This window comes from Epinephelus moara, chromosome 11, assembly GCF_006386435.1.
Source record: "Epinephelus moara isolate mb chromosome 11, YSFRI_EMoa_1.0, whole genome shotgun sequence".
In the NCBI taxonomy this organism is placed as follows: Eukaryota; Metazoa; Chordata; class Actinopteri; order Perciformes; family Serranidae; genus Epinephelus; species Epinephelus moara.
In genome coordinates this window covers 14,924,094-14,938,261 of record NC_065516.1, presented here as the reverse complement: position 1 = coordinate 14,938,261, position 14,168 = coordinate 14,924,094, and the positions used below count along the sequence as shown (strand labels likewise).

At 41.5% G+C, this 14,168-nt stretch overlaps 1 protein-coding gene across 3 annotated transcripts in view; it reads right to left on the bottom strand.

Annotated features, from left to right (window-relative positions):
• tmem108 (transmembrane protein 108) overlaps positions 1–14,168 on the bottom strand; it is a 68,948-nt gene that overhangs the window by 5,687 nt on the left and 49,093 nt on the right. For all 3 annotated transcript variants that reach the window (XM_050056843.1, XM_050056841.1, XM_050056842.1), the window contains exon 3: positions 924–2,219. In XM_050056843.1, coding sequence (XP_049912800.1) covers positions 924–2,219 — 1,296 coding nt within the window. The remainder of the gene's footprint in view (positions 1–923; positions 2,220–14,168) is intronic.

Below are 14,168 nucleotides of genomic sequence, written 5' to 3'. Positions count from 1 at the left end.
TCATTACGTTACCTTAACTTATATGTGATGCAAAACTCTGTGAAAAAGTGAAGGAATAAATGATGAGTCTGGTGAAACTAGTGCCTTTACACTCCGCTGATTAAATAAGCATATCTCAAAAACTCAACAATATGTACGGTTCAAATAAGTTATGGAGTGTTGAGAAATGTTTTGCTCATGTTTTTACATTTAGCAATCTTTGTGATTAAAATGATTTGTGTGTTCATTTTGTAAAATTTGATTTAAAAAAAAAAACATCTATTTTTTTCTATTTTTTAAATTCATAACACAATTTCAATAATTTTATCAATTATTGTGGTTTATTGACTTAGAAAACCTTTTAGTTTGGGTTGTGCAGATTTTAGGGATTTGAACCATTTGAAGATACTCCAAGACATGACATCACAATGGGCAAAAATACCAGTGTAGGCATTGGTGGACCATTGCTACTGCAGATCTAGATGGGTTTTAAAGGAAGCATTTGACATTTTGGGAAATACTTTGCTTTCTGTCAGAGAGAAACATGAGGGGGCATTGGTAGCTTAGTGGATAGTGCTGGTGCCCCATGTATAGAGGCAATGCCTTGCTGCAGCGGTTGCGAGTTAGACTCCGGCTTGCAACCCTCCCACTCTCTCTGTCTCCCCATTTCACACTGTCCTGTACATTAAAGGCAACCAACCCCCCCCCTAAAATCTAAAAATCTAAAAAAAAAGAGAGTAACATGAGAAGAATAATAACACTCTCAGATGTCAGAGTAGTATGGATTTTCTCTCTATACTAAAGCAAATGAGCCAACTTATCAAAATGTACAACTAATCCTTAAAATAGATATTTTTTTATGACAGTAACATTAATAGGTTTTAACTCAAGGTCAGCCAAACTCATTACATTCATTAATTTCAAGCTGCTCTAAAATTACTCACAGCATGACGACACAGGCACACTGATGGCCAGCACGATCCACACAATGTCCATCTTGCTCAAGCAGATGGTCATGCGGGACGACGGGGAGTCAACGGTGGGGCCTGAGCTGTTGCCAGGCGTCCAGGGGTCCTGGGTAGTGGCAGGCACCTGCCGGATCAGGAAGTTCCCGCTGGCTGTGGAGGCGGGCTCTGAGATGTTCCCCTGACCTGGTGTGTCCTCGACTGAGCTGCCGTTAGATACCAGCCCTCCAAGTGCAGTCACATTCCCCAACGTTTGTGCTACAGGGGCATTGTCTGTGCCATTACCTTGCACCACCCGACCAAGAGTTTCCTCAGTGGTGGTCTCGTTGGATGCAGTGTAGTTGTCTGGGATAACTGTAAGATTCTGTGTGTTGAGGCCGAGCACAGTGGACAGCGCTGGAGTGGACGCGGTGGAAGTTAGATTCTCGGGCGGGCTCTGGACTGGAGTGACAGACCCTTCCTTCGGCTCTAGCACCAGTTCATGAGTGGGGGGCTCACTCACTCCGTGCACCTCCCTCAGGGTGATGGCATGGTGTGCAGCCAGCTCTGGGGCGCCCCGAGCATGCTCCCTGAGTTTCAGGCCTGCTGCAGGATCAGCATTCATCGATGAAGAGGAAAAAGAGGGGCGCTCATGATCTGGAACATGCTTCGAGCCAGAGTCAACACGTTCCTCCACACTCAGCTTCTGAGGCTCTACGTGGTGTGCAGCAAGCGTGTCTCCTCTGTTTGATCCAGAGCTGGATAGAGGAGCTGGGGGGTTTGGAGCTCCTCTGGCAGTAGATTCCACATCTATATTTGGGACCGCTGTGCTGGGAGATGTAGGGCTGCTGCTGCTGCTGGCCTGGTTAGTGCTGACAGTAACTGGGTTATGGACTTGAGGTACCCTGACCAATTTGTGCATGTGGCCTTGGTTTACGTTATCAGAGCTCAGCTCCGGGGGCTGATTCACATGAATGCTCACAGTGTTTGGGGTCACGCCATGGACTGGAGAGCCGTCATGAGCCAGGCTGGAAGATTGGGTTGTGTGAAGCAAGGCCAAAGGGTGGAGGGCAACAGTCGGGAGGATGATGCTTGAGGGCTGGGTGCCTCCTTTGGATGACCATTCTCCGCTGCTGGAGCCTTCCTGATGCCAGTCGTGTGGGGGAGGTTTGGGCGCAGAGAGGGGGCTGCTGTGGGCGGCTGCCATGGAGACAGAGTCCTGGGATGTCTGGCTGAGATACGGCTCCTGTGCTGATGACACCAGTCCTACTGGCAGTGCTAGGAATGCTAGAACACCTGTAGAGAAAGAGATGGACAGTCCATGATTAGCACATAATGATGCAGAATGTCATTTTAGCTTCATGCTTTATTGGATTATTTCTCTATATGTGTGTATTTTCAGCAACTTTAAATCACTGCTCTCGAGGATCCTACAAAGCAAAGCTAGAAACCGACTGTTCAAAGAGATGTGTAGCCTTGTCTCGCATTCATTATGCATCTCAGCCTTTAATCTACTGAACCGCTGTGTTTAGTTTAACTAGGTGAGCGCTTTATTAACTGCATTATTCACTAGACGAGTTGCACTGTCTGTACCCGTGCATGCACCAATGGCTTTGTTACTCTGCAGAAATTCTTAAAGGGTTCACTTTTTACCGAGGTTTTAAAATAACAAGCAATTATTTGATTCCAATCTCTACGTAACACTGAAAAAAGTACCTTAGTGGCACAGTTCATACATTTCCAATGCAGTTTGACTTGTTTTAATCATTTCCAGTATTTCCGAATAAGATGTCTTGATGGATTGATGGAAAATGCATTTGCAGCCAGTGAAATTGTCACTTGCTTCATGCTCAACACCAGACAAAATGACTTGTACAGATATTTTTACAGTGGACAGATTCATGACAGTCATAGTGTCAAAACAGGCCACTTAACATGCTAAAACCATCTCAGAGAAGCTGACAGATTCACTTTCTCAGGCTCAATCCCATAAGGAGGCTGTGTAGTGACAAGCCATTAGCAGGTGCCTGTGGGGAATATTGGTCCTATTATGTTATCCAGACATAAAGTCATAGAGGGAGAGACGTGCAAAGGCTTATTAATTTCCCCTTTGCTCCCTCCCTTCCATCCCTTATTGACACTGTTAAACACAGCTAATGTGAGACATTAGTGGAGCTCCCACAGGGCCGTTTCTATGTGTTCAGCTGAGAATAGAACATGCAGTAAGACGGAGCTAATATTAAATAAATCCTTGTCTGAATTAGGGTTATGTAGCATGTTGTTGCAGATGGTGTGAGAATGATTTTCAACAAACTCCATGAAAAGAATCCAACAATCCCTTATGTTGTCTCAATAATTTTCAACTTCCAAACCTGTCTGTGGCACTCGTGCATTCATTCCTGCTGAAGATGAAAATTTAAAGGCTCAGAAATTTCCTAAAACAGATATTTTTCAGCAAACTTTACCCTAACAGCAATAAATAGTGCATTTGCTGGGGACTATTTTCAGATATGGAGTCAAAACATATTTGGTTTGCTACTGAGTGTCTATGGCTGCAGGACAGTGTACATGAGAGTGACTAAAACAGGGTGCCTACAGGTACCAGACACTTACATTTAAAGCTTTTTAAGACCTTTTCAAGATAATTTCAACAAAACTTAAGATTGTTTTTTGAACAAATCCTTAAGTAAGTATAGCCTAAAGGTTAGCAGTATGTAGTCCAGTGCAGAAGTAGGTTTGTGCAAGTATAAAGTAAAAAGACAGTATTAGGTTCATAGTTCAAATTTTTTTAGGTGGGGTTGTGTGAGGTTCTTATCCACAGTCAGTGTATTACCTACAGCAGATGGTGGACATGCCCACAGTTTGTAGAAGCAGACAGCAGTACCACCACGGAAGCTAAGCAATGGACTGCAGTGGATGAGGGCAGCAGGAAAACATAAACATAAACTACTTAAAAACAAAACAAAACAAAACAGTAAAACAGTAAAAATGTACGCTATATTAAGAATATTCTCACTGCTTTACCTTGCCACAGACAGCCCTTTCTGAGAGGGAAACCGTTAATGGCTCATGCATGGTCTTGTCAAAGCCACCAGACTCAATTGACAAAAACGGTAATTCTAGCCTGCTGAACACAGGAGCTGCTGGTCTGTTGCTGCCTCGACCATTTAGTTTGTTTGTGTTATTGTGTGAGACTGGTGAATCCGAACTAATCCCTTTAATCACCAAAGTCACACAATAACACAAACAAACTGGCAGTGATAGACCAGCACCTCTTGTGTTAAGCCAGGGTAAATTACTGTTTTTCTCAGTGGAGTCTGGCTTTGAAGAGAGCGATTTTACAGCTTCAGTTCCTCATCGAAAATAAATGTCTGGTGGCAAAATAAAACAGTGACTTTTTTTGAGTGGCTAAAATACATGTTGTTGCTGCCCCCATCCACTTTGGATTTTTACTGCAACGTCATTGTAACAGCGTCTTGGAAGCCCATGAGGGTTGGGCACATGTAAGTGTGCCTGACACAAAGTAAAAAAATCAATCCACCCACAGCAGTACATTGCTTAGGTTTCTTTCAATGGAAGGTCTGTGACACAGACGAGAAAGAGATATCGGGCTTTGGATGCTCAGATTTTTTAGAAGGATCTATTTATTGTTGTTCGGCTCGTTTCATGGGAACTGTATTGTTTCATAAAACTTTCAAAAGCAAGAGTGATAGAAAAAAACACAGAATGTAAAGCCACCACTGTGACCTACATGTCGTGGCCATCGTTTAACTATGGTGCTCAGTAACTATGGAAACCAAGTTTCAATTACCAAGAGGGGAAGAGGAGAAGGAGATTCGAGAATAGGTGAGAGAAGATATCTGTTGAACGTGTTGAAAGAAAAGGGACAGAGTGGGACAGAATATTTCAGAAAATGGTGAATTTTAAAAAACCAACAAGCCCAGGCAAGTCAATATCAGACATCTCAAATTTATTTGACAGAGAAAGCTTTTCCACCCTCTTTCCTCTTTGTTCACCAGGGGATTTAAAATACACCACAGCAGAACCCCAAAGCACTGACTATTTAAACTGAGCCTCTGAATCATTAATCATATTCCTCCATACTCAATCACACAGACTACCAGGATAGAGGGTCCAGGCCCTGTCTTCCATTAACCAAGCCTGTCACGTCTCTAATCCACGGAGCCCACTCCAGACTCATATCTGAGGAGATAACACACATGGCCATCCTTGATTTATGACTGCTTGTCTCTCCTAAGATGATCCTTTAGGCAGGGAAATGGAACACAGACAAACCCAAGCTATCAAAGCTTAAGTATCTGGACTATTGTGGATTGTCTGTTATGTGAATGGTGGTCACATTAGGACAAATTCATCTCTTTTGAGATGTGCACAAGACATTAGGGACTGTTCGTTATTTATGAGGGGGGAGGGGAGGTGCAAAACAGGGTGGCTGTCAAATAATTTTTCAGCACTGGGGAGGAACTTGTGTTTTTATTTTGGCTCAGGAGAGGGACATACAACTTAAAATGGTTGTTTGTATTTATTATACATATCCTCTGAACTCACAATCCCACTGGCAGGTTTGAGAGGCATCTTTTCTTTAAAAAAAAAAAAAATCACCAAAATCACATAATTATCATAGCAAGAAACTATAAAAACAGATGTTATCTTTGGATTTTTCAATGTTTTTCCTTGATCACTCTATTCTGTAAGTCTCATTTAAATTTGGCCAAAAATAAACCGTTTGCACTAACCACATCCTAAAAAAACATTACATTCTGAGCACATGCATGCATAACAGTGATGGAAAAACCAAGCTTTTTCCAACTCAAGGAACTTGTTTTCAGCTTTTAACTTTCAAACATCAAGGGGTAAGTTTTGAAATCTAGCTGTTTGCTTGTTGCATAGGCTCCAATACCAACATCTGTTGTGAATATTCATGAAACTATGGCTATTCATGGTGGACGGAGGGTCATGCATGGTCATACTTTTCACAAATTACTCTATAGTGAAAACAGTACATAAACAAAAACACAATACCAAAGAGAGAAAACAAGACAAAAGAATAATAGATAAAAGCATTGTTATGACAAAATCATAGGTATAATCTATCAAATACTAACTTTTAATAAAGGAAAGGTAGCTACTTACACATGGAGATAGATTTGTCTCAGTATTATTTGTGCGAGGAGATCAACAACCCATGTGTACGTGTGTCCACAAAAAAAGATTTGTAATCCCACAAAAATATTTTGCAAATATAAAACAGATTTGCAGAGACACAAGCAAATTCCAAAATTAAAAAAAAAAAGACTCAGTGTGTGTAAAATGCAAATCAGCAAGTGCAGAATTGAGATTCACAAATAAATTGGATTCACAAATATGTTTTCAACAGTTGTAAATGTTAAGAAGATAGTTAAAAACTTTTTTCATTAATTTGTAAATTATTTAAATGTATTCACAGATATTTTTTTACGCTTTGGAATTTGTTTATTTGCAGCTTGCAAAATGGTTTTGTGAGTTTACAAATCTCTCTTCTATTTGTGGAAGGTGTTGGGTGCTCGGGGAAGGTGGTAAATTTTTATTAACACACAGATTGTGGATCTGTTCACACAAATGACAGTAATATAATAATAACAATACTGAGACAAATCTGCAAGCAGATTAGAGTAATAATTCGTTTAAAAAAAAAAGGAGGTAAAAAAGATATCAGAGGCCAATTAAGAGTAAATATGTTAACAATGTTATGGTCTGGCATGAGTCTAACCTTCAATCAGTACCATAACCTGACTGTCACAACCTAGCAACCTGACACTCTGCCTCTACTAAATAAAACATATCGCCCAGAGTCACTTTACAAAGTTATATTAGTAATGTGCAAACTAAATACTCTGGCACAAAAACAGGAACACATTCTTGTGATTTGTCCGGCTGATCAGAAACACAGCATGAGACGTTTGGGTTCACCCTGATCTGTAACCAACATGGAGATTAATATTCAGTACGGGACTTTGCAGTTTAGTTAGATCATGTTTTATTAAAGATCACATCTAAAATGTTAAAAGGCTGAATCTGCTTTTTAAGTAAGCTTGTACTCAGACGTCTGACTGCTCATATATTCATTAGTGTTGAATATGAGTGAGGATAACACAGGCCTTTCTGCATGAAACACTGTGTTTACTTCTGACGTTTATTAGTTTATTTTGTGTGTGACACTCTTTATTTGACTTAAGTATTATGTCTATTGTTGAGGGTTATTATACCAAGAGTCGTATGACTCATACGAGAGCACACAATGTAGAAAATGAACAACCTAGTGTTAACGAGAGGATTAAAGGAATACTGAATATATTGTATATCAATTACTCACCCCATGTTACCTTGAATTTGTGAAGAAAACTTTGTTTTTTTCACATGCCTCCACGGTGAATGGAGAATCATAAAAAGGCTAACGTTCTTCATGAATTGAAGTCATCGGGGACCACATTTAACAACAGCAAAGTCCCACTTGATACTGCATAAAACCCTTTGGGACCTGCAGTACCGCTGGTCAGGGTTTCCCCCCACACAACAGGATATCGGATTGTAACTAATGAACATATACTGGCCACAGCCACACTCCTCATGTTAACCCTTCTCTGCGTTTTATGTATGCTGATTAGGATGTGTAGTCCCCTGCAACTGATCTGGCACCTGCTAAGGCATTGGCTTTGCCCTGGCTGACAAGGTGGGGATCCTGATCGGAGCAGCACCTGGTCGGCCTCTCCAATCCAGAGGGTACAGCTCAGGATCTAGAATCTATAAATGCCTGGCCAGCTTGATAGTCTGGAATAAAAGATAAAGTCCGCACACCAGAAACTGCTCCTTGAACAATTTATTCATGTGTTACGTTTCGGGCCCCTGCCCTTCATCAGACATGACACGTCTGATGAAGGGCAGGGGCCCGAAACGTAACACATGAATAAATTGTTCAAGGAGCAGTTTCTGGTGTGCGGACTTTATCTTTTATTCCATACTTACCTTTTGGTCCAGCACCCAGCATTAAGTTTTTTGGGATGTGCGTGCTACTTTTACCTGTTACAGCTTGATAGTCTGGGCGGATGGAATTTTTCCACCCACCAGCGTGCCTCTCATTACTGCAGACATTTCAAGCTATACTGATAGTTGTTAAATTAGCTCTTTGATGAAACTAGTATTGAGGTACTTGTTAAACTACCTGGGGGACTGGGCATGGGGTAGTTTTAAAAGCTAACAATACAAACATGCAGCATTATTTGCTTTGTTAGAAACACTGGGTGTAGGGGTGCTGTTTCATCTGTTTTGTTTATTTGTTTGTTTTCCACCAAGTAACTTAGGATAGTTAGGTTTTTATTTTCACTTTTGGTTTTGTTTAGGTAAGGTTAGTAACTCTTATTTTAAGAGTCTTCTTTTGGTTATATTTCTTTCTCTGAGTTGAACATGCACCCACAAGCCTTTTTTCCTTCGTAGTCTGCCTCACATTTTTGTTTGTATCAGGTGTCCAAAAGTATCTGGTTTTATGCACGCAGTAACTTCCGAGACTGAAAAATGAAGCCAATGTGGAGGTGCTAAAAACTGCAATTCATTGAATGGCCACTAGAGGCTGGCTCCAAAAAAGAGTAAATCCCCATAAACCGCCATGTTAAAATGCCCAACTTTACAGCAGCAATAAACATGTCTACAGCCTGGTACAAAAAACAGTTTGGTCTCTAACGGCTAATTCTAACATTCATGACAACTGTACAGGGGTGAATTTTTTTCTAGAAATCACCCGTTTGCATTTTATCAAGGCCAGAAGTTACGCATATTTATGGGCAGGGCTGCTTGAGTGACAGACTGTTTGCATGGCGTTGCTACAGTCTCTAAGTCCAGTCCACCCCTCCTTCCTCCACAGCTCCCACCTCTCGTCTAAATATGGTCACTTTTGGCTCCAAAAACCCAACGTCAAACTCGAGGCTTCAAAACCGCAGTCCACAAACCAATGGGTGACGTCACGGCAGCTACGTCCATTATTTCTACAGTCTATGGTTTTATGTAGCTTCCCTTTCCTTTTACGAGCTGGTTTGTAACAACTATGTTCAATACTTCAGCTTGACTGATGTTAAAAAAACACTATCAACATACCCTACACCAGAGAAAAATTGGGCAAGATGATCTTTAGAACCATCAACAGAACCGGGGCTTTGCTGACGGCTGTCAGGAAGGAGGAATCGGCCCCAAAATCGGGCTGATTCTCTTTAATGGGAAAACAATGCACGGGACATAGAGATAGAATAGTCCAGTGGCAACAGCTTCTTCATTTTCAGAACATGCTAAAAGCAGGAGTCAGCAAAACCTACTTAAAGCAAACCAGAGGACAGAGAAGAGTCACTCCTAAATACTAAAAATATCCATATACAAGCTATCATGCCATTGTAATGCGTTTCTCACTGTGATTATTTGTTAACAGGAATCTATTTTGACCCAAACAGCATTATATTGCTAAATTTGTATGTGTGTGCAGGGATTACATAAGTATCTGTGTGTTCTTTCACATGCACTGTGTTGCACGCTGAGGCAAATGGGTGTAATTTGTCACAACAGCTGTGCGTCTGGCTGATGGAGTGAGAGCGTAAGCAGGGTGAACGCAGACAGAGAGCCCGGCCCGGCCCGGCCTCCACAAAGACATGCAGCGGGGGAAGCAGGCACAGAGAGGGAATTAACCAGAGAAATGACTGAAAAGGCCTGAGAAGTGAATTGAGCTTTATGAACATCCATTATTGAGTTGAGGCACGGGGAAGAACATGAGAAAATTGGATGGAAAAGGGAAAGAATAGCGAGGTTGGACAGGGTCTTAAAATGTGCAACAAGGAGGCCAGAGGTGTAGTGGCGAGTGAGCGGGGGAGATGTGTGGGTGTTTCATCAGCGATAAGACATGAACAAAAGCAAAAAGGTTGGATTAGACACATTAGAGCAAGAACCAAAAAAGGACACTCAACACAGCAGAGGAAAATAAGGTGAGAGGTATGAGAATATAGGAAGGACTTCTTAAACATTTGTCCTGCTCAGCAACACTCATCTACTCAGCATGATCCTATTCAGCATTGTGCCTATTGGCTATTTTTGACTGGACGTGATATCTTTTTTCCTCACAAACACACAAAAACAGGTAACGGCCCTGTGTGTATAAATAAGTATGTTAAAAGCCATCCAGAGATGACTAGGAGAGCTTGCAGTGGCTGTGCAAGTGGTTCTCAGCCTTTTTCATGTCAAGGACCCCTAAATTGATAGACATTAGGTTACCAAACTATCACAGGGCTGACACATAGAGACAGACAACCATTCATGCTCACATTCACACCTCAAGCCAATTTAGGGGCACCATTAACCTGCATGTCTTTGGACTGTGGGAGGAAGCTGGAGAACCCAGTGAAAACCCACGCTGACACGGAGAGAACAGGCAGAGACCACACAGAAGGGCCCCAGCTAGCTGATGGATTCTAACCTGGAACCCTCTTGCTGTGAAGCAACAATGCTAACCGGTCGGCATGGTGATTTAAACCAGAATTCTATAATTGTCAAATAAAGTTGAGGTGACAAGTGTGGAGGCAGTTAAACCTATGATCAGAATACTCACTCTCATGACCAAGGGCGTGTTTTTTTTGGTCAACATTTGGGAGGGACACATATTAAGCGAAGGGTCTGAGGTCTGAAATTCTGAGCATCACACACTTCTTTTCCTGCATTCTGATGATTTTCTTGCCACATTTTGTGACTTTTGTGCATCAATTCATGGCGGAAATGTCATGGTACTTCCTGCTTCAACTGTGCATAGCTGCTTCTTCTTCTGTCCGTTTTATGGCAAATTTCAACCATTGCTTTTGAGGTTGCATACAGCCACCATCTACTTCAACGAAAGCATTGCTGCATCTATGAGTCACGCTTCAGAAGTTGGTCAAAATAAAAGCACTACTATTAATCTACGCCTATGCTTATGGGTCTTATTTGGGCACTTGCATTGGAATCACTTCTATAGAGAATTAAATACTAAAAGTAAACCGTTTCCCATTTTTCTTGGGATGCCCCAGTGGTTGAGAACCACTGGCCTGTGCAATGACGGTACAACCTCATTGGTTCACTAAATCTGTTTCTACTGTTCTTAGTTGCCTTAACCTTTTATTGATACATTAATGATACCTTTAGCCTTGAAAGTCCTTGAAAAGTCATTGAATTTGATATTTAAGAAGGTGTGGGAATGCTGTTGAAAATGTGCACAAAAACAGGTGGATAGAAACACACCTATTGAATCAAATTCTCCTTGCCTAGACTGGAGGGTGACACACAGCTTACACTCTTATCACTCACACCAACCTGTTGCTCTCACTATCTTTATCACCCAGCTGATCACCTCAGAATAGCACATGCTAATATCCTGAAGACAAACAACGTCCTGGGTGAAATTACTATGAGATTATGTCCCCATTTATTTGACTAATGCTGCCTGTTTTCCATTACCTAAGATCAGGGTGTATGGAGGGAGTGGCAATTTATGCAAGAAACCTGCTGAATTAGGGCTCTTTTGAATGCATAGGAAGCTGGTGACATTCGCTGAAGTCCTCCATTGATGCCATCGGGGACATCAATAAATCATGTTGCAAAGCAGGATCCTGCGCACTGATCCAATGCAGGCTTTGTCCCACCAATCATTCATTATTAGACTCAATGTCAGGGGACAGGGGCCAGAGCGCCTGTCACTGAATCTAAAGTTACACTTGTGGTGAAATAAAAAAACAAAACATTTACTCCTGCTGATGAAATTCTGTATGAAACTTTTGCCGTGGATCCAATCATGTGCTAAGACTCCATTCCAGAAGAACCATATTGTTCAGACGCACTAATCAATCATACTGGAGCACTTAGTGTGTGGTACGCAGGCTATCAGTGCTTATGCACTAGCCCCAGTGCATGATCAATCCTGAGGAAGGGGGGGAGCTACGCGCTGCCGTGGAGGGTAGGGAAATTTATCTTTCTTTCCAGGGGTCACCTCACGCTCCATGCGATGGAGAACGATGTGGCTTGAATGCACAGTGACAATCTGCCTATGAAGCAAGTGCTGGAGCCCGGCCGGTTGTGTCGCATCATCAGCGGGCAGCTGGCGGTGGCACTATTCGAATTGGAGGCTCGACAGGAAGCCAAAAATAGGAGCTGCAAAATCATCCATCAATAGGGCTCGTGACGGTTCGTCAGGCTGTACTTCTGAAGTGTTACTGCTCTGTCATCTCCCTGCTCAGGCAGCATGACGGGGAATAAAGGAAGAAATGTGTGTGTAAAGGGAACAAAATGCAGACGTCCAGTGAGAATCTGGCCAAGGTCACATGTGGAAATGAATGAAAGTGAAACACAATGATAAAAGCTGCAGTAAGATTAAACATCTGATAATATAATGATGTCCAGTATTAAAGCTTTACCACCCTTTTTATTATTGCTCTGCATACTTATAAAATATTTACAGAACTGTTTTAATTTTAATCTTATATTCTTGTTGTGCAGGGACCACAGATAAAAAATAGCCTTTTACTTAGTTCTGACATATGTACAGTTGTTTTATTAATGCTTATTAATGTGCACTGCCCCTGTTAAATTAATTAAATAGTAAATAAATAAAATTTCATGTTTAACTGTATTTGCTTCAGGGGGTAATGTCCAAGCACAATAACAACCTGGATCATCTGCACTTTAGAGGAAGAAGATAAAATGAAAAATAAATTGGAATGATTAATTTACAAACTGTTCTTTCTTTTCTGAGACATTTACATATCAAACACTTATTGCAAAACAATTGCCACAGAAAATGATGGCATTACATGTTTTTGCAAACAAAGGGTAGATTACATTTGCACATTATTATGTAGCTGATGCGTTGACACTTTATGTTTCAACAATGCTGTGGGTAACGCGTGGCTAGGTTTGGGCACAATAACCACTTGGTTATGATTAGGAAAAGATCATGTTTTGGCTTAAAATACCCGGCCTTGGGGCACAATCCCCAGCGGTAAAAGGACGATGTCACAGTAAAAAACACTGCTTTTCATGGCAATAATCCCTGCTAGAAAAACAGTGATGAGTCGCTAAAGATCATCCATGACACTGCGATGCCACACAGCTGGTTCAATATCAGCAAAGTTTCCCTTTATATTCATTGTCTTCTGTGGCGATCAGCAGTGATGTGGTGGTTGACTTTTACACTGTGATCTGTAGCCTATAGTTCGGCTTTAGCTTCTAACTATCTTTGTCTTTTTAACCTGTTGTTGCTGCTGAGTCAGTTTGACATCCTGGATATATCCTTCAAACACAGACTGTAGACCCCTCTGTCTGCTTCTCTCTGGAATCGCTATTTCATTTTTCCAAAAATTTGATAATATTTCTTCAGAAAGTGCAGTTAGTTACAGTGTGGGCTCCATGCTTACTCTGACAGCTTGACGGACCACCACAAAAGGACAGGGCTTAGTGGAAGATCAATTTGAAACTTTTAGGGTTCACACTACCCACTCAAATGCAACCAAGGCTTGTTCCAAAAACTTACATCAGCTCAGAAGTATCTTGACTTATGGAGAATATTGGTAACTTGTCATCCTGAGTAGGTGGAGGTTTTGCATCAGTTCAGAACAGGCGAAGTAAATGTATATATGTATGTATGTATGTCATAATCATTTTTCTGTAGGTATCTGACAAAGCTCGATGAAGACCTCCATGCGATCAAAACAATTCTTTTTAAACTGTATTTTAAACTTTTGTCAGTTTTCCAGCACCTGTAAAGTTTTTTGATGGATTTGTCTGACCTATAAAACTAGACTGAAGGTGTCTGGAAAATAATAGAAGCAGTATGTGTCGATCAACAAACATGTCAACGTGTCCTTGAGTTAGACACAAACCCTCTGCCTACACTCACAGTTAGCTGCTCTGGATAAAATCATAAACTAAATGCCTCAGATGTAAATGTACAAGAACTAAAGGGAATCGCTGTATGTCCTCCTCATTATCTAAAAGGATAAACATGCATTACTGCTAGTTTGGAAGCTCCAGGGCATTGAACCAATAATTAAGGATGTCCTCCTCACCACCAGCCGGCCCTCCATGGATCACATTTAGCCTCGTTTATGCTAATCACAACCACTCCTCAGCAGCGGACAAACCTCCATGGGATTCCCCCTCAAATCCCCCGGGGCAAATGGAGAAGGCTTTATC